Source organism: Vanellus vanellus (assembly GCF_965231255.1).
Source record: "Vanellus vanellus genome assembly, chromosome: 2".
In the NCBI taxonomy this organism is placed as follows: domain Eukaryota; kingdom Metazoa; phylum Chordata; class Aves; order Charadriiformes; family Charadriidae; genus Vanellus; species Vanellus vanellus.
This window is the reverse complement of record NC_138906.1, coordinates 36,626,964-36,649,645: the sequence shown is the minus strand read 5'-3', so window position 1 is coordinate 36,649,645 and position 22,682 is coordinate 36,626,964. Positions and strand designations below refer to the sequence as shown.

The window sequence follows — 22,682 nt, the reverse complement described above, 5'->3', positions numbered from 1 at the left end:
GGCCTCAGGCTTCCTCTACTGGCTGGCACCCCTCTACCCAATGCATTTAACATATCTCTATTAATTGAAATTCAGTTAAAAGTTTCCTAAAGGTCTTTTGTTCCTTCAGTAGGAAAAAAGTAAAAATGATTTTTGTGGAAATAAGATTAAACCTTAACAGAACTGCAAAGATATAGGGTATGCTTGCTAAATTGGGAAGTTGCATGTATACTTATCGATTAAAATAAAAATGCAACTTCATCTATAATCTGATTGAACAACATGGAGCAGCACACTGGCTTCTGTGTGAAAGTAAGTGTTCAACATGACAGCGGTGACTTATTCAAAATTTCTGAACTTCCCTTGTGTTGACCACCTGCCCTTTATCATAACTTTTGGGCGAAATAAAAAATTGTGAATCATGAAGGAATCTGTGCTTTTAGCTAAGAGTTGGAGGGAGTGCTGCCTGACTAACTTTTAACTTGCCAAACTGCAGTAATTGTACTTTGTGTGTGGAGGAAGTAAGTCCTTGTGCATGACACTCTGAACTTGTTTGGAGTTTTGCTATAGATCGTTACAGATGAAAACATTTTACATCCACATGCATCTTGTTTGTGCTCGTGCCGAGCTTTGTAGATCTGATGAAACTCGTTAGCCACGAAGTAAGACTAAATAAGCTGCAGATGCACAGGAGTTCTGCATAAGGCTTTAGTGGCCAGCCGGTCGCTTCAGAGGCGCCTGTGGCTGTTGACAGGTTCAGGTTGTGTCCCTGTGCCAGTGAGGGGTCGTTGCTTGGCAATGCAGCCTTGGCGTGGGGCCCCAGCAGACTGAATTACTCAGTGAAGGAGCCAGGCAGAGATTTCTGGGCTGTCTGCTGCCCGTCCTGTATTACAGTGCTGGGACCTGTTGGGGACCATTGGCGTCTCCTTGGTTGCAAATTATTCCCAGAGTAGCTCTTCCTGTCTCTGAGGGAGCCGGGATGAGCACTGCAGGTTTTGGGTGTGTGACTTTGTCAGCTTGTGACTTGGCATGTGGAAGGAAGACTGGTTGTTTTCCGGGCACAAGTTAGTACACAGGAAGTTCCGTTCAAATACATGGAAAAACTTCTTTACAGTGGGGTGACAGAGCACTGGCACAGGCTGCCCAGGGAGGTTTTGGAGTCCACTTCTCTGGAGATTTTCAAGACCCGCCTGGATGCAGTCCTGAGTAATGTGCTCTGGGCAATCCTGCTTTAGCAGGGGAGTTGGACTAGATGATCTCTAGAGGTCCCTTCCAACTCTGAAAATTCTGTGATTCTGTGAATGTAAAACTATTTCTCTCAGAAGTTACAAATTCACCACTTGGTGGATACTATTTGTCTGTATATAACTTCTCCTTCCAAGAGCAGGCAGACAAAATTAACACTAAAATCTCTTAGGTTGCCCTGTCAGACATTGAAACGTTAGCTGGTAGAAATTTATTTCCCAGCCCTTACCCATGTTTTACTCCAGCTGTGGAGAAGAGGACATTCTAAGATGAAAGCAAAGCAAGAAATGTCCCAGAACACTTAAAGGCGTGTAAGATGTAACGAAGGTTTGATGGAAAATATTTTTCCTAAAATTTCTATAAAGGTGCTGGTGTTCACTAAGAAAACATGAGGTGATTGAGAGGCAAACTACAATGTCCATTTTACGTGAATGGCAATTAGCAGGCTGACCTCTGTTCAGTCAGCTGCCTCCAAATGTGCCTTGAAATTTTGCCCCTCTAAAATACTTGTGTTCCAAAGAATGAATGGGTTTAGTCTGTGCTTGCCCTTACCACAACGTCATGTCATATAAAAGTACTGCTGTAAAATGAATGTGTATTTTTAGCCAATCGGAATGCAGAAATCATATGAAAAATAAATATGCAAACCAGATAACTAGTATGTAACGTCTTCTCCATCTTAGGGTACAATATGAATAATTATATAAACTTTGGTTAGCAAAATTCTTTAGTGAAAATGATGCATGGTGACTGGTAATTTGTCTGAAATAAACTACAGCTGTTAAATATGAATAACATCCCTATGCCAACAGCTAAGATGAAATCCTGTAGTGTTTAATATATTGCCCATTCAACAGTGGCTATGTAATACTAGACGCAACAATGGAAATGTCAGTTGTGATAAACAAAAGATTCATCCAGAATGTCAGAGGCTAGTTTGAATTATTTAATGCCACTGGAGTCTGAGAACAACACCCACAGAAATCTTACTTTTGTGGTGACATGAACTGCTAAAGACCCTACAGGCTTCTCTGTCTCATCTCTGGTGGAGCTTAATTTTTATTTGGGTCACACAAATAAATGCCTGTAGATACAAACCGTTTGGAAACTGCGAACTCATTGTCCAGTATAGAGGAATGTTTTGGATCTGATTAGTTACAACAGTAAAGTGATCTTCTGCTCTCAGGGGGATGGATGCAAACTTTTGCTAATGAGCAAAACTTGTTAGAAAGACTGTTTAAGTTAGTGGGTAGGGATGAGAATCTCGGGCTATTAACCATACTTGTCTTTTTTGAAGGCTGCATGTCTTACATCACTCATAGCCACATGAAAATGGCTTGTGGGATTTTGCCATATGTGGATGAGTAACTATGCCTTTAATTTTCAGAAGTAAATTTGCTTATGGTTTAGCCAATTTCTCCATATTTCATTATAGCTAATTAATGCATTTTAAAGAGAACAAACCCATCATGACTGAAGTGTAATGCTGATGCTGCTGTAACGAATAATTTTTCACTCTTGAACAGAATGTGAGACTGAAATGGGGAGGAGGTGGCTTTAAACTATTCCTTCAAAAGACAGCTACCAAAAGCTATGTTTATCCATTCCAGATTGCCCCTGCTGAAGGACCAGATGCCAAGCTGAGAATGGTTATCATCACTGGACCTCCAGAAGCTCAGTTCAAGGTACGAAATATAAAAACTTGTCAGCCTGTAGTGGCCTCTGGACTGTAAGGGACAATATTGAAAACAAAGCACTTGCTTCCAAGCAATTTTACTCAGAATGTTAGTAAATACTTGATTTTTGCTTTCCTTTTGCCAAAAGGTATGTCATAGGAATATATGAGTAATGCAGTAGTATCAGAGGCCACGTTCTGGTCACCTGAAAACTGGTGGGAGTTTTGTTTAAGTTAGAATCAAGTCTAGCATGAAAATGTGGCCGTATTGCTTTCCTAATTTTTCCCTTTTATCTACAAGCACAATAGTTTGGTCTTTCTAGCCTGTCTTAATACATGCAAGTTTAGTGTGTTAATTGAAAAAACAAAGCTGACAAGATGAGAGACTGAGTCTTCCCAGGTTACTGTTGGCGTGCCAAATGGAAAATGCTTTTTGGGTAGTTCTACAGATAAACACAAGATTTCTAATTGTATTTCCACTACAACTACAAGGAGATACTCAACCTGATTATTCCATTTATGTTCAAATTGAGTTCTGGAGTGGCCTTCTGCCTTAAGTGCCAAGAGATAAATCTAGTTACCTCAAAAGGAGCTGACCATGTTAAGTGATGCAGAGAGCTCAGTGCAGCAGCCTGGCCTCATCACAAATGAGACCCAGAGCAGGTAGAAAGTCACTTGAGAGTTCATGTCCTGGCATCATTCTCTTGCCTGTTCTCATTTTTGTCTTTGTATTTTTGCTTCAGGGCATCTTGCAAGAAAGACGTGCACAAACTTCAGGCATATCTAGAATCAGTTTCATTAATGCCTTTAGGAGTTTTGGAGAAGTATCAGGGCAGGTATTTTGCAGTTGTAATTGCAAACTAGATGCATTTGGGATTATTGCACAGTTGCCATGTACATTTGAGAAGCTATTGAAGGCGGCAAAGCATAATTTAGAAGCTCTGCCCTCTTGATGTTTTCTGTGTGCATGTGGGCTTGGCCACTGCATGTTCCACATATAGGGTGCTCTTGTAAGCTAGGATCAGCACAAGGTCAGATTCTGGCTAACTTTTCTTTCTACCAGGTATCAGTGAACTTGCCCTCAAGCAGTAGCAGGCTGAAGTAGTCAGGGTGTCCCTTACCCTGACTTTTCATGTGGGCAAAGGCTTGTCCTCAGGCTTTGTCCCTAAGATAGACTTGAAGTCCCACAGAATTCTTTTGCCAGCTCTTCTCCCCAACCTGGATCATGCAAGGATGAAAGTCTCCCTTTTCTGTACCCCCTATTTTGGTTAAAACCACATCTATCAGTTACTTCTCTACACTTGGGCTTCTGCTTGCAAAGAAGGATCAATGTACTAGCACGGCCAATGCTCCTGAGAATGCTGGTCTTGTGAAGGAGAGGGGTTATCCTGTGGGGCTTCCTTCAGCTCTAGTCCTTGTAGTCTCTTACTACTTTTTGAGCAATGTCCTCAGTCCTTTATCACCACCGTTAACCCGAAGCATGCCTTATAGTCACGGCCAAGCTTCGGTAATGCTGTCCTTAAGGTCTGTTTAAGAAGGGACTTTATCTTTGAGCATAGGCTATTGCTTGTTGTGCACCCAGATTACATTCTTTGTGCCTAACAACTTGAAGAGGGAATAGCTGCTGCTCAGATGAGTAACCAGCTCTCGGAGAGGCGGCGTCATCCCAGAGCCTGTGAGTTTTGGCATCCTTTCCCTACTACATTGTGTTCTGCTGTCTGTGATTCATGTCCATGGTAGCTGCAGTGGCTGCACCCCTTTCTTCCTCAGCTGCAGTAGCCCGAGGACGTTGCGGTATGCAGGGCTATTTATTAGCGAGGCAACGGGAAGAGAATATGCCACTGTTTACAGCTGCTGCTGCAGTGCTCCCTGGAGTTCAGGCATACCTGTGACACCAATATTCAGAGACGATCATGTTGCCTTGGATCTGGGACATGTGCAAGCAAAGTGGAATCTAGTGTAGACAACATATTTCAGCCACTATTTTAAAGACTTTTGCAAGAGCTGAAAGATTTGGGATGTTGGAAATATATCTACTCTCTTTTAAAAAGTGAACATCCCATCTTGCTTTATAATTCAGCAATAATGCATGCTTTTTTCCTATAGTACCTCTCCCACTGAGCCCTGAAGCCTGTGCAGGCTGTCAAGGTGTTATGCACACAAAAAGCATTACTATTGAAATAAAAATCTATGCCAGCTTCTATCTAATAAATTTGGAAAAAAATTCAAAATCTCCAGCTCAAGGTGATGGCTGGGAGCGGTATTTTATCTGCTCTTGGCAAACCTTTTTAAAGAGTTTTCCTGGAGCAGGAATCTCTGATTCAAGGGCTGTTGATGGTGCCAGAATGTGGTAGTTGAACTGAGGTTTTGTATGGCGCTTTTGTGTAGTCTTTTTGTCTCACTGGAAAGATGATAGCTTTCGTCCTCTGTGACAGGGTCCCATGACCTGCAGTACCCTACCTAGGTCGAAGCCACGCACTACAGATTTTTCCATACTCTTCAGGTGGAGTCTGACTTACCCAAATTACTGAGTACTTCCAGTTCCAAGGTCACAAAATGTCTTACATCTTACCCATTCTAGAGTAGCATGAACTTGAGTAGACTTTTAGGACGTGAGCTAGAAATAATCTAAAATAAGCCGCCACTACTTAAAATAATTATCACATCGTGTGATCTTTTTGGACTTTTCCTATTCCATTGTAGTTGTGGCCTGTAAGATGGTTGGGTTTAGCGTGTACAGAGTGACAGGGCTAGTGAGTGTGATTTAAAGAAGGTGATAGAGAATCTGAACTGGAAAGGCTTTGTGGTCCTAGGTTTATGGTCTTTACAGAGCATCTCTCTTCAGTATCTCAATAGAAATCTTCTTTTGATGGCCGCAGAAGATGTGGAGTAGAAGATCTGGTTACCATTTCTCAAGAATTTACTGATGAACGGGAGGGAATAAGGAAATAGATGTGTTTAAAACTCAGCAAGATTCATGAGCTTAGTCTAGGAGGACATTCTTCTTGCTACCTGGCACTTGCATGTTCACCAGAAAAGGAAACCATGTGCTGGTCGGAGTCATACTGTTCCCATGGTGCTATTTACATCTAGGCAGTTTGATTTTTCACATCAGAAAATTCACCAAGCTCAGATTTATTTATTTTTGAACAACATGTTGTAATGGATTTTAAAAGTAAGCTGTTTGCTTTAATTGGAGTCTTTATCCCATGACATGTTTGTTTTTTTTTCTGGTGGCTTTTTTTTAATTTATTTAGCATCCTTAAAAGAATGGGTTTCTGAGCCAAATAATTGCATTTTGTGCTTTTGGGTGTAATAAAAAATGCTTCAGCCAGACAGGTCTTCTCTCCACCACTCTTTACTTCTACAGAGATGCAATAGTTTCTTTTGAAAGCAATATTTCTACTAAAAAGCAGAATAATAACAATCTCTGTTAAATTGCTCCATGATTTCTTGGTTTATCATGCAATCTTCCAAGTTGGACAGTGGTGCTTCCTAGTTTGGTACAAAGACTTCTTTTAGAAAAATAGTTATTGTATTTACTAGGGAAAACACGTTGTCAACGTTGTGTACTGAGAATTCTCCTTTCCATGGAATTTCTTGAAGTTAACTAGATTTCAATAAGCTCATTCTCTGAGAGGGTTTTTGCAGGCTCAAGGGAGAATCTATGGAAAACTTAAGGAAGAAAATTTCTTTGGACCTAAAGAAGAAGTGAAACTTGAGGCTCATATAAAAGTGCCATCCTATGCTGCTGGTAGAGTTATTGGTAAAGGAGGCAAAACAGTAAGTAGCTGAAATAAAACTTTTAATGTTGTTCAGTTATGTATCTTATTTCAGTGTGTATATATGTATAAGGCTTAAACATTTAACTAACTAATATCTAATCCTGTGAAGTTATGTTAAAGCAGGTGCTATTTTCTTAGCTGTTCTTGTGAAGCTCTCCTGTCTTCTAGAGTGGAGTCAAGAGAAGCCGATCTCGGAATGATTTATCTCATTAAAAAAAAAAGTCTAACAAAAATCGATAGTCCCAGTCAGACCTGCAGGGCTTTTATTAATAGAAATGCAGTTCTTCTGTTTAGAATGAATACGTTCCCACTCAAGACCTGCTTCTGTGAACCTTGGCTTGTGCCAGATTTTGCAAAAAGATTTCACTAATCTCATTTAATTAAAATCAAATCCAGTGTGTACAGAGATGGCATCTCTGGCCAAAGCTGAATGAAAGCATAATTTCTAAATTAGTGGTAGGAAATTAAGACATGTTCAGACCTCACTATTAAAAAAAAAAAAAAAAAATTTGGTTCAACTTAATTGATGGCATTTCTTAGGCTCGGTTTGTTGCATAAAATAACATCACTGAGATTTTTTTTCAGTCCTGAAAAGGTGCTGGTACTGTAATATTTTCATATGTTTGTAAGTCAGGAGCTAGATGATATTTGCAAAGAAATGGGTCTCCATCCTTGAGTGCAGCGGGGTCTTGAAGTTTTAAGGAGGCAATGTGGCCTCTTTTGTTGCTTGCAGTGGTAAGAGGTTTAAGGACAAACAGCTGAAAAGTTATTCCTCTCAAACATTTTTGATGAAGTAATGCTATGCATTTCTAAAATAAAATGAGTGTAAACAAGACAAAGACTGTAACCTTACCTCTACTTAATACGATGGAAGCTGATAGGCTTCTGAAAATAATTTGGACACTTCTCACTGCTATGTTTAGAGTTCTCCATCTTGTGGAGGTTTTTCAAGGAAAAATGTATAAATACTTTGACATTTTTTTCTTCCCTACATTATACATCGTATGAGTCTTCTGACCTTAAACTTGTAAACTCAACTGTAAACACTGTGGCATCTATTTGCTTTTTTTAAGTCATGTATTTAACACCTTCTGTGTGTTGTATTTAGTCTTTAAAACACTTCTACAAACCTAGAGAACTTGGTGCTAATTTATGTTAAAAACATAAGAGGCTCATCTTGCAAAGCGCACACTGCTGCACAAAGACGCTTTCTGTTAGTGGGTTTCTTTTTTTTTTTTTTGAACATAACTTAGGGGATGATGTTCCTGTGGTCAGCAGTATCTTTTGAGACTTGGTGGTTGTGGGATATTTGTTTGAGATTTTCTGACTACTTCTATCTATTTATAGGTAAATGAGCTTCAAAACTTGACAAGTGCAGAAGTTGTAGTCCCTCGTGACCAGACACCTGATGAAAACGATCAGGTGGTTGTGAAAATAACTGGTCACTTCTATGCATGCCAGGTAGGAAGACTGGAATGAATTTCTGTATTACCTTGATGTTTCCGTGGTCTGTCTTTTATATCCATGTGCAGAGCCAAGGGATGGAAGACTTTTACTCAGGATACAGAAAGCACTGCTTGCTAGGCTCCTCTAATTGTCTTGCTGTGATAAACTTTCCTGAAGCCTATGAGAGAGATTTATAACAATATTGCACTTTTACATGTGTAAAACAATCTTCTTAAATTCTTCTGTCAATATACGTAGGCTCTGGCACTGCTGAAACTTTCAAAGCAAAAGAAAACCCAAGTTGTGATCAGACTGAAATTCAGATGGAAGGGAGATACAAACCATCTCATAGTACCTGACAAAAGCTGCACCTATATATGCATTTTGTCCACATCACCTGATATGTTGATTTAATATCATAAAGAAAAGGATCACAAGATTCCTTCCCTCACTTAAGTCTTAGTTCAGATCAATTCCTTTTGATACTTTGCTACAGGTGACTTGTAGTTCAGAAAGGAGATGGGAGGGCTGGTAAGTCCTGTAAGTCTGACCTTCTGGATTGCCTTGCGTATATATATATATATATATATATAAAAAAAAGTCTGTTCTATTAAAACAATGGTTCTTATAAAACATTAGTATCTCCAGAGGAGTAAAATGAAAGTAGCATGTAACCTCAATAATCTTAATGTTGGTAGTCATCTTCCTGTGCTCATGCTTTCTGTATTACAGATGTGAAAACTGACTATGCAGGTAGTTGTGGTAGGTGGAAAAAGAAGAAAAACTAAAAATTCAGTTGTACACCATGACTAACCCAAGTGTATTTAACTACTGAGTAATCTTGTCAGTACTAGCAATTTAGTTAATCCAGATTTCCTTAATCCCAGTAGAGTCTACAGTCCGTTGTGAACAGCAGTCACCACGGCATGGCATCATAATGGGTTGTTTCTTCTTTATGTCCTTCAGCTTGCTCAGAGAAAAATTCAGGAAATACTGGCTCAGGTAAGAAGGCAGCAGCAACAGCAAAAAACATTGCAAAGCGGACAGCCTCAGCCAAGACGAAAATAAAGGTTTAGGAAATGGCCCATCAGAGACAGATGCCAGACCAAAGACAGACTGTGCGACAGAGACGGGTGGTGAGCACCTGTTGAAGTTATATGCAGAAGATCCACCAAGCCAATCACCTGTTCGAGGACCAGGCAACCGTTGAACGCTGTCTCTGAGAATGTATTCTTTAGGCTCTCTCAAACTTTTGAAACCCAGCTTTAAAATAAGGACCCCTTCACTTCCCTTTTGTTCTATTCTCACAATTTAACATAAACTCGTTAGTCTTTTTTATTGTTCTTATTATTCCCCAACAATTTTAGAACTTGGTTTAATGAAGCTTTCTCTTCTGAGTTCACTGGTTTAAAAAAAAAAAAAGAAAAGAAAAAAGAAAAAAAAACAACAAAAAAAGAAAAGGCATTGCTCTTATAGGTCCAGTTGTAAAAGAAACAACATATTTGGAGGGTGGGATTGCGGGTGGGTTAGGGTTAGAGCAAGGGTATTGACAAGAGTTTAAGTGTTAGTCCCAATGTTGAAACAAGTGGCATTTTTTAAAAAGAATTTGGTTGCATTTTTACATAACACTGCCATGAATAACCTAAGGGAAGTGTTGAATGGTGTTGGCCAGGGCATAAAAAGATAAATATGCATTTTACTAAACTACCTCAGGCATTTAGTACCTCAATGAGAAATTGTTCCTTTTTTGCTTTTTTTTTTGGTATTTTGTATACTTTATAAAGCTAATAGTTCTTGAGCATTTTATTTTTTTAAAAAAAATTAAAATTTGATCAGCCACCAGCCAGGAGTACTACAGACTTATCGGGGAAAAAATATAGTAGAGCACTTCTAGCTGCTGGCTGATGGGAGTAAGGTGGGTAAAAAAAACATAGCCTCAGATTTTCTGAGGGCTTCAACACCATCATTTGTTTAAAAAAAAAAAATTCAGTGAATGTTCAAAAGATAGTGAATGATGCCAACATTCTGATAGCAGCAATGCCGTTTAGTTTTCTTTTAAGATGGGATGAAAAAGTTTGTGACGGTACTTTTTTGGGAACAGGACAAGGAAGTGATGGCAAGAGGCTGGGGTTGGGGGAAAAATTTAGAAGGCTGCAAGAGGCTGAATTTTTTTTTTGTGCTACTTGATTGAATGCATGAACCCTTTGTGCCTTTGACCATCACTACCTAATAATGCTACATTTAACCATTTGCAGCCCATTTGGACTTTGCCATTTTGTTCAAAGAGCAAGCTTCATCTTCAGTTTGATAGAACACTTGATCTGCTAGAGTGTATTTGAGGCCACGAGGGTCTCTGCTGTCTGCAGATCACATCATACTGCTTTCAGTTACCACGATGGGGGAAGGTCAAACAGTGTTTTGATCACATTGAAAGATAATGAAAGGCTAAGTTTACATATCCAGCCGCTGTTATGGGCCACACTAAGCCACTTTGAAGGTTTTAAAAACTATTACAAAAACAAACAAACAAACCAACAACCTCTAGCCTGGCTTATAATAGATGCAGCAGGATTTATGCACGTTCTGCAACCAACCATTAGAGAAGAAAAAAAAAAAAAATGTCAAAAGGCAGGGATAACAGGAAAGTTACCAAATTTCTTAATTTCCGAATGTAATTTGAATGATGATTGTGGTAATAGTGACACATTCAAGTTTCTACAATAAACTTCAGTCTACCTCAGTTTAAGAAAAAGAAAAAATATGTGGCAACACATGGTGCATAAAGACTGCTGTGTGTGTGTGTGTGCGCGTGCGCGCCTGTATGTGTGTGGTCGACAGAGCCATGCTATTACCTCTGAACCTTTTTTTGTGATGTTTTTTGTGCATGAGATGATCAGAATCACCATGCTGCACTGATTTGAGGGGCACAACGAGCAAAAACATTTGTTTCATCATTTTGTTATCTACCTCTTAGGTTCATGTTGAAATAGAGGCATTACTACATAGACTAGATAATTTTCCCAAAGATCATTGTTGTACAGATTAGATAATTTTGAAAATGGTCTGAAGTGTTTTTCCTGCATCTCTTCTTTACTAATTGGTTTAAAAACCACAAACTTATGTTGTAGTTTAGCAAAGAAAAATGAGTTTCTTTTCCTTTTTTGACAGTGACCTTCATCTAGCCTTTAGAATAATTTTTTTTTCTTACAATGAATTTAAAATTACTGAAGTATGAAAAGTCATAGCATTTTAATTTTTGTTGAGGCTTAAGTCAGTCTGACGTTCCTTTCTTAACATTTGAGAAGGATTTGACTTCATTATATTCCATAAAAATTACTTTACAAGTAGGCGCTGCATTTACATCTGCTGATTTAAATACTGTCATCTCTCTTAAATTTCTAGACTTAGTATGGTAAATCATGTTTTTCTTTTTCAATTGAGACTTGGTAATTTGGAGGATTTGGGAATAGCTAGAAAGTAAATACTGTAAATGATTTCAATATCCACAAAAGTATGGATCATTTTTCATCTGTAATGTGCCCCCCAATGCAGCTCCACTTGCCAGATGCCTCTGAATGGAATAAAGAGTTTAACTCCTATCATCAGATAAAGTTGTGTGGTGTTTTTTTAAATTAATGAGGCATAGGGACAGATTGTTCTAAGTAGTTGCGGTACTTTGGACAGAAAACCAACTTGATCGTAATAATAACCGGATAAGGATGAGCAGTCACCCACAGGTATTCCATAGCAAACAGGGCATCCAGCAGCCAGGTTACAATGTTTGCACATCCCGAAACAAGCAGCGACTTCTGTGGCACTTAATTCGTCTTCTCCCTCTCATATAATAATTCTATACAGTCTGTACTACAACCTGTAGTTCATGGTTTCAGTCTTGTGCAGATCACTTAGGCTGGCTTGCTGTGGAAGGGATGTGTACTCAACAGTCTTGACCCAGGGCAAACATGAAGGAATCTTTAACAGGTTTGAGTTGAAATCGGAATTGCAGTTGGGTTTTTGGTTTTTTCTGACTGCTTTTTACCCAGTCTATTTTAGTGCTTTCAGCACGATGAAGCTGTGTACTGAACATGGCCTGAGAAGTTTGGATAGGCAGAACGAGTCACACTAGCAAGCAAATGTGATGGCAACCTGTATCTTGCTCCTACCACCACCACCCAAACACACACTGCTTGCCAGTGAGGTGGTATCGCCTCTCCATTTAGATCCTTGTTAACATTATTCGGAATAGAAATGAGACTAGATGTTTAACTGTGAATGCTTTAGAGTGAGGGAGGGGTTGGGGAATGGAGTGTCATGAATAATATAATTCTGTGTCTTTTAAAGAGGAGTGGAAAACCAAACTTGTTTTCCAAATTCTTGCACCCTCCCACTTGTCTTCACAGCTCATTTACTGGGACCAACCAGCAGAAAGAGGGAATTGAAGCAGTGATGTCTGTAGAAGGCACTGTGTAGGGTATTGCATTTCACAGGGAACTCGAAGCTCGTTTTTCCATGCCCATAATTGAACTATCTTCTCAGAACCAGCATCCCCACCATTTGAGCAACATAAGAAGTTAAAACTTCCCTCTGTATCGCCACTGCATTTGAGAGAGCTAAACCCGTTTTAAGCATTTGCTTAATCATGATGCTTTTATTTGCTTCTAACCTTCCACAGCTTTTATTCCTAAACTGCAATTTCAAAGGCATGCGCTCTTTGTATTAGTTTCCATTAAATGAAGCATGTATGCTGTGCAGGACAGCATGGTCTCGACGTGGTACTAGGACATAGGATTTTTAAACGAACATGAAAAATGTGGAGTAAGCACTCAAGCTGGGCTGTAACAGAGATATTAGCTCAACTGATGGATGCGAACACTGCTTGATAATGAAGTTACTCAAATGTAGTGCAGGAAATTAGTGAAATGACAAAAGTTTCATCTTGATAACCGTTTCTCCTGTTCATCCCATTGTCAAGGGATCCTGCACATACCTCTGTACAGGATCAATCTATGGACTCATTGGACAAGCTGCTCAGTATCTTTATTTTGCACAGAAATCACCTGATTGGTAGAATTGAAACCATTCCCAAATGTTTTCCTTCCAAAAGGGGTTTAATGTTGCGTAGTACTGATCATTCCCAGCTTTTAAGAGGGTGAGGCCAAAGGCTCATGGAGGCAGGCGGGTAACCTGGCTGGGGCACTGCAGTGGCTGGGTACAGGCTATGACTGCTGCTGGATAAGGAAGTTCTCTTTCCTGAGCTGGCAGTTACCTGTGGATGTTTCATATAACTCCTTTTCGCAATGTGCTTTGGCAGTAAATTCAGTTACACTTTTTCATTTATTTTCTGGTTTTCATCTCCTCAGTTCATTTGGGTTTTTGTTTGTTTTTTTGTCTTGTCTTACATACTATTACCCCTTTCCAGCTGCGAGAGTCCTAGTCTGTTCCCATGGAAGCTGTTCCCTATCTCTTACTGTTCTTTTCTGGGCACTCTTTTTGTTACTGTGCTCTTTGAGACAGGATACTGTATGCGGTTCTGGTTACTAAATGTGGGTTTTATATAATGGCAGAATGTTTGCTGAACCTGCCTCTATTCATCTAGTATTACTTATCTTCAGCAGCAGCAGTAAAAGGCAAATGGTTTCAGGGAATGATCCAAAGTTACTCCTACGTATCCCTTCTAGGAGGAAATGCCTGATTTAGAACCCATCGCTCTGTAAGACAGCCAAGGTTATCTTTCCCCCATGTGGATTACTTGTTGCCAAGTATCATGAAGCATTTTGAAAAATCATTGTTTGCAGTCAGATTTACCATCTATACCTTTATTTTGTGGGCAAAGATGTTTTATCTGCATAGTTTAACTACATTTAATAGATGTTCCTTACTTAATTTGCAGAACTATCTGCTGCCTTGTATCAAAGAGCAGGTGAACTCGGGGGCAGTTATTCCTGAAAGAAAAGAGGCAGACACAGCAGGAAAACATGACCATTCTGAAATGAGGGAGGTTCTTTAGCTTTGGTTTTTGGTGTGTGTGTGTGTTTGTTTTTTTGTTTTGTGTTTTTTTTTTTTTAAAAAAAAAAACAACAAAAACAAAAAACAACCACCAAACAAAAATCAAATATACACACACCTCCTTCCCCCTAAACAACACAACCACAGGCACAAAACCCAAGGTCACTTTCTTTGAGCATTACAAACAGCAGCTGCTGTGCAAGAAAGAGATGCAGAAAGGATTTAAAGTAGCTTGTGGGGCTATGGGGGGGAAAAAGGTGATGACCCTCAGGATCCTGCTTCTTGATGCGTGGCAGAACAAGCTTCTCCAGAAGGAAGAGATCCTAATCTGGTGATGAAAGCCCTGTCCTGTAGCGGAGAAAACCATCTTGTCTTACATAGCCATGTTTTGTTACCATCTTGAAGCTCTTCTAAATGACATGCAGCAGTCAGACTAACAACACACTGCACAATGACTTCTGAAAGTGCTGAACAGTCCATTAGCAGCAAGTGAATGCCCAGTGACTAAGGGCTGCCTTTAGAACTACTTTCGCCCACTTGCAAAAGAGCTGAAGGTTTACGCTGCCATAGCATGTTGCCTCAGTGTCCTTTTCCAGAAAATAGCAAGAGGAAAACTAGGAGAGGAGCCAACTGCACACTTGGAATGAGCTGAATGTTTTAACATGAAGACAAGGAATTGAAGCTCTTCAGGTTTGGATGTTTAACTTATTATTAAAAACGGATTTGCCTTGGCTGAAAAACTGACTTACTGTTCTGTTAACTCAAGACACATTTATTTGTCACTGCTGCTCTTGGCTTTTATCTGCTCAGTAACATCAGTCGGTTTTCTCTCCTCCTTCAACTCAGAGCAGGATTTGCTTCACCATCACCAGAAGCAAATGGCTTAATACAAGAAGCCTCATCTAAATGGTTTTATTTCACACAGTTTTTCCTTGCAGCACTAAAGTCTCTCTTTTTGCACTGCCACTACAGGCCGGTCTTTCAAAGATACTAGAAAAACAATGACTGTAGAGGCTGAGCATGAGTTTCAGGCTAAGTAGCTTCAGCAACTGTCTTTGAACTGCCCTTCTCACTGCAAACTCCACTGAGACCGTGACTCCCCTAGGAAACTCTCCTATGATAGGATTCCTTCTTTGACATTTTATGGTTGGACTCCACCTTAAGGGTCTTTTCCAACCTTAATGATTCTATGAGCCTGACCATTTTTGTAGCTTGTTCAGAACTTTACCTCAGCACATCTAATAAATACACTGTTTTGTACTGATCAACCATAGTGACTGTTACATCAGTGATCAAGACTGTAAGTCTCTCTCAGATTGGTGAAGGCACACTGTTTTCTCTTTCCACTCAGCAGCTGCATTCAATTCTTGTCTCAAGATGATTGCTGCTGTTAGGATTCAGTCCAATTATAAAGTCTTCTGGCAGTGACTGTGGAGTCATCTGTGCTAACTGGTCATCGTAGGAACCAAGAGTCCATAGCTTCTCCAATTCGTAAGTCTCTCGTGTCTCTGGTAGCATGAAATGCACCACTATGCTACCTGCACAGAACAGAAATTCACAATAAATTAATATGAACTGTGACGCACTACTGTATTTCCAGCTGCACAAAGAGTTCCAGTCTTCCACCCCCATTCTGGCTAGATATAACTGGTCAGCTGATGGATACGTCTTGTTAAATTGCAGATTCGAGTTCTTGAACAGTGTTAGGAATTGGTCAGTCCTTCAAAAAACTCCAAGAGTACAGCCAGGAGAATGAGATGGACAATACTCTGGTTTATATTAAAACACTATCACAAGACCCCAGACCAGAGTAGTTATGACTTCTAGGGGACAGAAGGAAGGAAGTAAAAAAAAAAAAAAAAAAAAAAAAAAAAAAAATTGAAAGAGTCCCCTCCCTAAGGTTACAGTGGACTTCCAGCTTTTCCATATTACCAATATTTGGCTATACCCAAGTCATTTTCCTTAGGTGTGTTGCTGACGCTTCTCAGGTGGTTTTTATAATGAAACAGATCTGAAGTTTGCTGTAATAAGCTTTTTCTTACATATTTTCATTAATTCTGTGCAAATGTTATTAGAGAATGTTAATTCCACTCTACTTCTAATGCACTTTTTTCTAGTTATGCCCTTAAATTTCAATCTGTTTTCAGTTATAGCTATCAAAATAATAGTAATGTAACCAAGGCTTAACATCACTGGTTGCAGTGTTCCTCACTTACTCATGCTCTCTTTTAAGCCAAAACACAAAGTTAGGGGGTGAGATTCTAGAGCCAGCAGCGATTATATAAGTTATTATATATATTATGATATTTTATATATTATATTATTAAGGGATTATATAAACCTGAGAAAACTGACTGAAGTAGCTTTTCTCTTTCTGCTACTGTTATCTTCAATTTATTTAAGACCTATTTTAGCCACTGAAGTGTCGTTACTGCTTTCTTCTCAGTGCCAATGATCTTTAGTGAAAATTTATGTAGTATCTCAATGAGTTCAAGTGACAACAACTGGAATTCCAAAACAGCAGAGTATTGTGAACTCTCCACAGCAACCAGGATTCATGGTGAGATGCTTCCTTCAACAAAGACCTCCTGCAAACTTCATATTTGTCAGATTCACTAGTATTTACCAAAATCAATGCACAGCCAGTCATCTGTCTCTTTCCCTTCAATCTGAGTATGAGGATCACTTTCTTCTTTGTGATGCTTGTACTGAAAGGAGCAATGACAGAAAATTAGATACTTTGCATTTATTTAAAAGCACTCCAACATAACAGATAAGCTGGACTCTGCTGAGTTGTCTAGAGTTCTTTTAAATCTTAAGTAAGGTTACATTACTTCATGTTGGTTCTGGGGTCTGCACAAAAAAAGAGACTAATATACACTTGCAGCACTAGAAAATAAGTACAGATTTCTCAATGGGATTTAGTATCAGATCTGGAATTCTAATACTCAAAATTCCCATACAGTTATCCATGAATTTTATAGGTGTCCATTTTTCCTCAAGATGAATAATGAATACAATTGCTTAGTATCAAAGTAGTCTTTCAGTTACCAGTTCCCTGTAGCTGCCATTACCACTAAGTTTGATTTCCTTTCAGAGCTCTTTCATTGTTGTTTTACGTTGGCTAGTTAAGGATGCAGCAATGGAGACACCACACTTACCCTCTTCTCAGATGGAAGGGGCTGGGGGAGAAAAGGCATGCAAACAAGCCTTCTGTCTGTTGAGTGCATACTCTCAACGCTCATTACAAGACGGGGAGAAAGCACGACTGGCACACAGGTTTCCAAGCTAGGAACCACTGTGACAGAGGGGACAGGGCAGCTCAAATCATGATTGCAAATGTTCAGCCAGAACAAGGCAGTTAGTTCCCTATACAATATTGGGGCTTTCATAGATGCCAGCTTGAGAGGCTCAGCTCTTCCCATCTAGTACATAAAGAACCTAAGCACCCACCAGAGCTGAAAAAAATTGACAACTAGAGACTTAACTACTGCCAGTTTTGGATCTGGCCATAATCTATTTGGTTCTTTACATGAAGCATCAATAAAAAAACCCAACACATAAATGGAGTGAAGTCAACTGCATCTTCACAAAGCTCCTTTATTCAAATTTCTACTTTATTTCTAGTTGAAGCAGTCAATCAAAAAATACTCATCAAGCTCAAAATGGCTGTTAAGTCTTTTCTGCCATGAAAGACAAAAATAACGGATTGTAACAGCACGGCTGGCTAGCAAATGAGTCCCACTTCACTGGAAAAGCAATTATCACAAAATGCAACTGGTCGTTCCCATACAATGCTAGCAAACTGGTGCCCCAGTTTGCAAAACAGAATGCAAGTTACATTTCAAAAATGTAATTCAGAACTAGTTCTACCTTCCTTTCTTTAAGATAGCTTGTGAGATATCCTCAAAAGCAGGTAATTGTCAAAAACTCTCTGAAAGTCTGCTTAAAATACTAAAAAGCCCAGCGTGCTCTGCCATCGGCTATGTAACAGAGGAGGTGAAAGCTCATCTCCACTCTAAGGTTCCTTCACCCTTGCCTTTAAAGGGTGTGTAATGGCAAACAAATTATAATGAAGCCAAGCGTTAGTTTCTTCCTCTAACACGAAACCAGACGGGAAGGGGTAAGCAGTAGTTGGGACTTTGCCATTTACAAGCTCTTGGAAGAAAAGCAGGAAGACCTCATGCTACACAGGGGCACCTCTGCATTTTAGTCTGAGTAAATTGTACGTTACCATAACATTTTAGGTATGTAACGGTAAAGCTAGCCAGCTGCCTAGCATGACTCCCGAGTACCTGCTCTGCCTTACATTTTAAGCTTCAGCTTACTTTTTGCCTAGAAAACTTTCAATGCTAGGCAAGCTCAGCCACTCCTGAGTACTTGGCCAGGCTTCCCAGTTTCTCAGGATGCCCAGGAGGATACGTTTCCCCAGACACTCTGCCCTTGCAAAGGAGCTGCTCTTACAGCCACCAGAGGGAGCAGCCAGTTGTAGCACAGGCAGGTTTTTGCAGGGTGGGTGGTATTCACTGATCTCTCCTGATCTGGAGGAGATGAAGACCTATTGATTTAAGACTAGCAAGTTATGCAGGTTAATATAGTACATATTAAGCACTGAAATTTAGTACATCCAAATCACACTAATACAACTTCTTGCTCGAGGAAAAAATTTAGTTTGCAAAGATACATCAGTTCCTGCAGGGAACACAAGAAACTCCCCTCCCCTGCTCAGAAAGGCACCGAAAAGCAATACCATATCCCTCCCTCTCCTTCCCCCACCTCAAGTCTTACAGCTGAAACCAATGGGACTGGAAGGAAGAAAGTAAAACCAAAAGCCAAAAGAAAAATGGGGTCAGAAGGGAAAGAAAATGTGTGAAGAGAAAGAAAATTACAGGTTGAGTACAGACAGCTAATTGAAATGGAAGGCTAGTCATATTCCTCACATTGCACTTTCTAACAGTCAGCTGGCTCTTTTCTGGCCATAAAGCTTCTCCCTCCCCGAGTCTGGTCTTTATTCCTAAGCTCTACCTGTATTTTTATTCTGACCTCTACTTTTGTACTCAAAAGCTCACATTCCACCAAAGCCAAACAGTGCAAGACTTCTGTGCAAGGAGAGCTGCTGCTGCTGCTTCTCCTTTCCTTCTGTACATACACCACTGTATACTGACTATTAACTAGCTGTTTGCTTTAGCAAGCCCGTGAGGGGATCCTGTGCCTCATAACATCCCATCTTTTTTCCAGCCTTACAATATACCCGAGACCCTGGCAATTTTAGGGATTAGAGTTGGAGAACAGTTAGATTAAGCTATTTTGAATGAGTGGGAGTAGCTATAAAGCTTGCTAGATGGAAGACAAAAGCGGACACTGGTCGTGATCACCATTTCACGTCACTCTTGTTCTAGCCACGGAACTGTGCTTATGTCATCACTGTTCTAAATGTAGAGAGGTCTGTTTTTAAAATATATTCTCTACATTTTAAGTAGTACCGCTGAAGAAAAAAAGCACAGTTAGTTGCTAGATGCATTCAGGACTAAATGACATAAGGATAATTAGTTTCATCTTGCCTGGTACAACCCTATACACGCAATCCCGGGGAAATTCCTTTCACGACTTTTAAAACAATTCCCCAAAACCCAGAGGGTTCAGCAGGAACTAGCTTACCATTTTCAGCATGTAATGTGCCATTGCATGGAGATGTCGTGTTGAAGATCCGCTGACAATGATAAAATAATTACAGTATTTTATTTCTGGAGGTAGCTGGATGACACAGATGTCTTTAGCATTTTCTTGCCTCAGCAGAGCTACAACAAAATCAATGTTGAACTTTGGAAGAACAGTATCTGGAACAGACAGGAAAAAATAATACAGTGGCAATTTATCTTTTTAATTGCAAAAATCAACCACTTAAGAAGACACAAAATAGCAATGAACTGAATTATAGGCTAAGCTAGCCACTCATTATGGAGTTTGGTTTGACACTGATAATGCAACACGAACTGCAGATTTTAAAAAATAATTTTTAAAACCATCAAAGTTAGAGAACTAAGCACTTTTCCAGTAAATAACACACTATCACTAGGTATAGCAGTTAGCAAACATCAAAGTTTCTTTTAGGTAACTTATTTCTTGTTAGTACTTAAGAGTCAATGCTATCATCAGATATCTGTCAATTAAGATGAATGAAACTTAAGTACTTTAACAGACATTATTAAAACAACTGACAAAATTAAAAACATTTCAGAACAATACTTTTCAACAGGCCTGTGATAATACATGGTGATTAAATTACCCTAAAATCTTAAGTAGATGAAATCAATATATTGAAAATGGAGCTGATGTGATGCAGTGTGAAGGTACTTTTTATCTTCATGCTGGGTAAAGCCACTTCTTTTTCTTTTTCCCTAGCCTGTTCTGCCAGAGCATTACGATACTGTAGAAAAGCTTTAGCCCTTCAACATTTTAAGCAAGCCAGCTTAGAAACTAGTAAATTAGTGCAACTACCTTCTGTTCACACCACGAAATCAGTTTATTTCTAATTTGCCCTAATTAGCTAGATGCAACTTGTGTGCATACTTAAGGCATAATTTGAATCTGTCAGCAACGCATGCCTGCCACTATAAAGTTAACTTTAGTGCAGAGCGAGCATCAGCACAAAGCCAAGCTTTATATTTACCAATAAAAAGAAAAAGCCAAACAAAAGAACAATAGCTACATATAATTATATGCATGAATGGGGATATGAAATTGGATCAGATCTCTGTAAATGAAAGCCTTTGAGCTTAGGGACTTACGCACTCTTTCAACTTTTGCTGTGGTCACACATGCAGAAAATTAGCAGTGGCCACAGCTCCTCCAGATGCAGCAGTTACAAAAGTTAAATATTTGCCTGGTAGCCACATGCAAAGTCTCTAGTGCCTACTTAGAGAACAAATGGTCTAAACAACCCCAGGCACGCTCTGCCGCACTGAATGTCACGGTCAGATCTAGGCTAGATAAGATTTGCAGAACAGCTACAACAACGCTTATACCCGTAACCAGCCATCGTGCTACTAGAACTGTTATCTATACAGGGAAATTTCTTTGTGAGCGTACATCAGAGAAACACACGCTCGGCACCACTATCCTCACAAAAGTTTCTGTATGCATCAACACACAGGCTCAGTCTATGCTTGCCACCGACTCCCCGCTTTACAGTGGGACTTAGGAGGTGAAGCTGGTTCAGCACAAACACCCTGACGCTGAGGCCTGTGGTCCCAGACGAGGTCAGGGTGATTCCATTTCGCTAGGCACCCCCTGGATCCTCCTGCAGCTGCGGAATGGGCTTTCATACGTCCCAAACAGTTACTTCCCGAGTCGTTACATTTCGCTTAGGGCACCATTTCAGAGAGCGGGAGAGCACAGGGCCAAGGGCCTTCAGGTCGGTGGCCTCCTTGAAGGGTCAGTGGCCTCCTTGGGGTGCCGCCTCACGACCACGCTTGGGCCTGCCAGGCCAGTCCCTTACCTCACGCAGAGGCCGTGACACCACGTTAACCAGTGCTTCCCTCCCGCGGAGTTACCAGCTGTGCGAGCGCCCGAGCAGCGCCGCGCTAGCAGGGGAGGGCCTGCTCGGCACACACGCTCCCTCACCCGCTGCGGGCCGCGAGCCTGCAGGAGCCCTCTCAGAACACCTCGGGAACGTTTAGGCTTAACAACCACGAGCGAATCAGGCCGAAGGACCAAGCGGGAAGTCAGAAAGACCACGACCGGTGCAGCGCACCGACAGTACTCGCTGTTTTACCCCGGGCAGTTCGCCCCCCCGCCCCGGCTAGGCCACCCTTCGCTGGGCCCTACCTGCCGCCTGGCGCCGCTCCGCCACAGCCCCCAGCGCCCCGGCTACGCCGCCTCCCGCGCCCCGCGCCGCCGCGCAGCCCCCGCGGGGAGCCCCGGCCAGGCGGGGGAGGGGCTCCGGCCGGAGGGCGCCCCCCGCCACGGCGGAGAGAGGCCGCAGCAACCGGCGCCCCACTGACACCGCCCGCCACATGCCGGCCGCCACGCTCCGACACTCCAGGCCCGCCCCTCCTCGGTATGCCGCTCGGCGATTGGCCAGAGGCGGAGGGGTCCCTCCCGTCTCACTGGCCCGTCCTGCTGTCCGTCGGGCAGCGCCGATGGGCGCGTGCGCAGTGGCTGTCTCGAGGCGGCGGCTGCTGGCGGGGCGTCCCCGTACCTCTGCCGGACCGGGTGCGCCGCGGCGGTGGCGGGGCGGCTGTGTGCTGGGCCCTGAGGAGCCTCGCGGGGAGTGGGCGCTCTCCGAGGAGCGGCTCCTCTCTGAGGAGACGCCGTCGTCTTCCGTCCCCGCACGGCCCAGCCCCGGGGCGCCCCCGCTCCCCCGCCGGAGTCCGATGTCTGGGTGTAGATAGGACCGCCGTGGGGGGCAGTGGCGCGGCTTCGTCTTCCCCATCCCCGTGTGGCGCCTCCCGTCAGTGTTTGTTGAGGGGTGTCTGAGCCACGGGGCGGTAAAAGGGAAGGGATCGGGGGTAAGGGCCGGGACCGGGGCAGCGGTACGCCGCGCT

General features: G+C 41.4%; 2 protein-coding genes across 5 annotated transcripts in view; one reads left to right on the top strand and one right to left on the bottom strand.

Annotated features, from left to right (window-relative positions):
- Nucleotides 1-9,606, top strand: part of IGF2BP3 (insulin like growth factor 2 mRNA binding protein 3) — a gene marked incomplete at its 5' end in the record, with an annotated part of 114,701 nt that extends 105,095 nt beyond the window's left edge. For all 4 annotated transcript variants that reach the window (XM_082479406.1, XM_082479405.1, XM_082479404.1 and 1 more), the window contains 4 exons: nt 2,835-2,909; nt 6,551-6,682; nt 8,032-8,145; nt 9,097-9,606. In XM_082479406.1, the coding sequence (XP_082335532.1) occupies nt 2,835-2,909; nt 6,551-6,682; nt 8,032-8,145; nt 9,097-9,198 (423 nt within the window). In that variant the 3' untranslated portion in view covers nt 9,199-9,606. The remainder of the gene's footprint in view (nt 1-2,834; nt 2,910-6,550; nt 6,683-8,031; nt 8,146-9,096) is intronic.
- Nucleotides 9,607-14,201: 4,595 nt separating this feature from the next.
- MALSU1 (mitochondrial assembly of ribosomal large subunit 1) lies at nt 14,202-22,153 on the bottom strand (the record flags this gene model as incomplete). Its single annotated transcript, XM_082479672.1, has 4 exons — nt 14,202-15,674; nt 16,763-16,844; nt 19,795-19,973; nt 21,964-22,153. The coding sequence occupies 4 exons, from the start codon at nt 22,151-22,153 to the stop codon at nt 15,484-15,486; spliced, it is 642 nt and encodes a 213-aa protein (XP_082335798.1). The 3' UTR covers nt 14,202-15,483.
- Nucleotides 22,154-22,682: the final 529 nt, after the last annotated feature.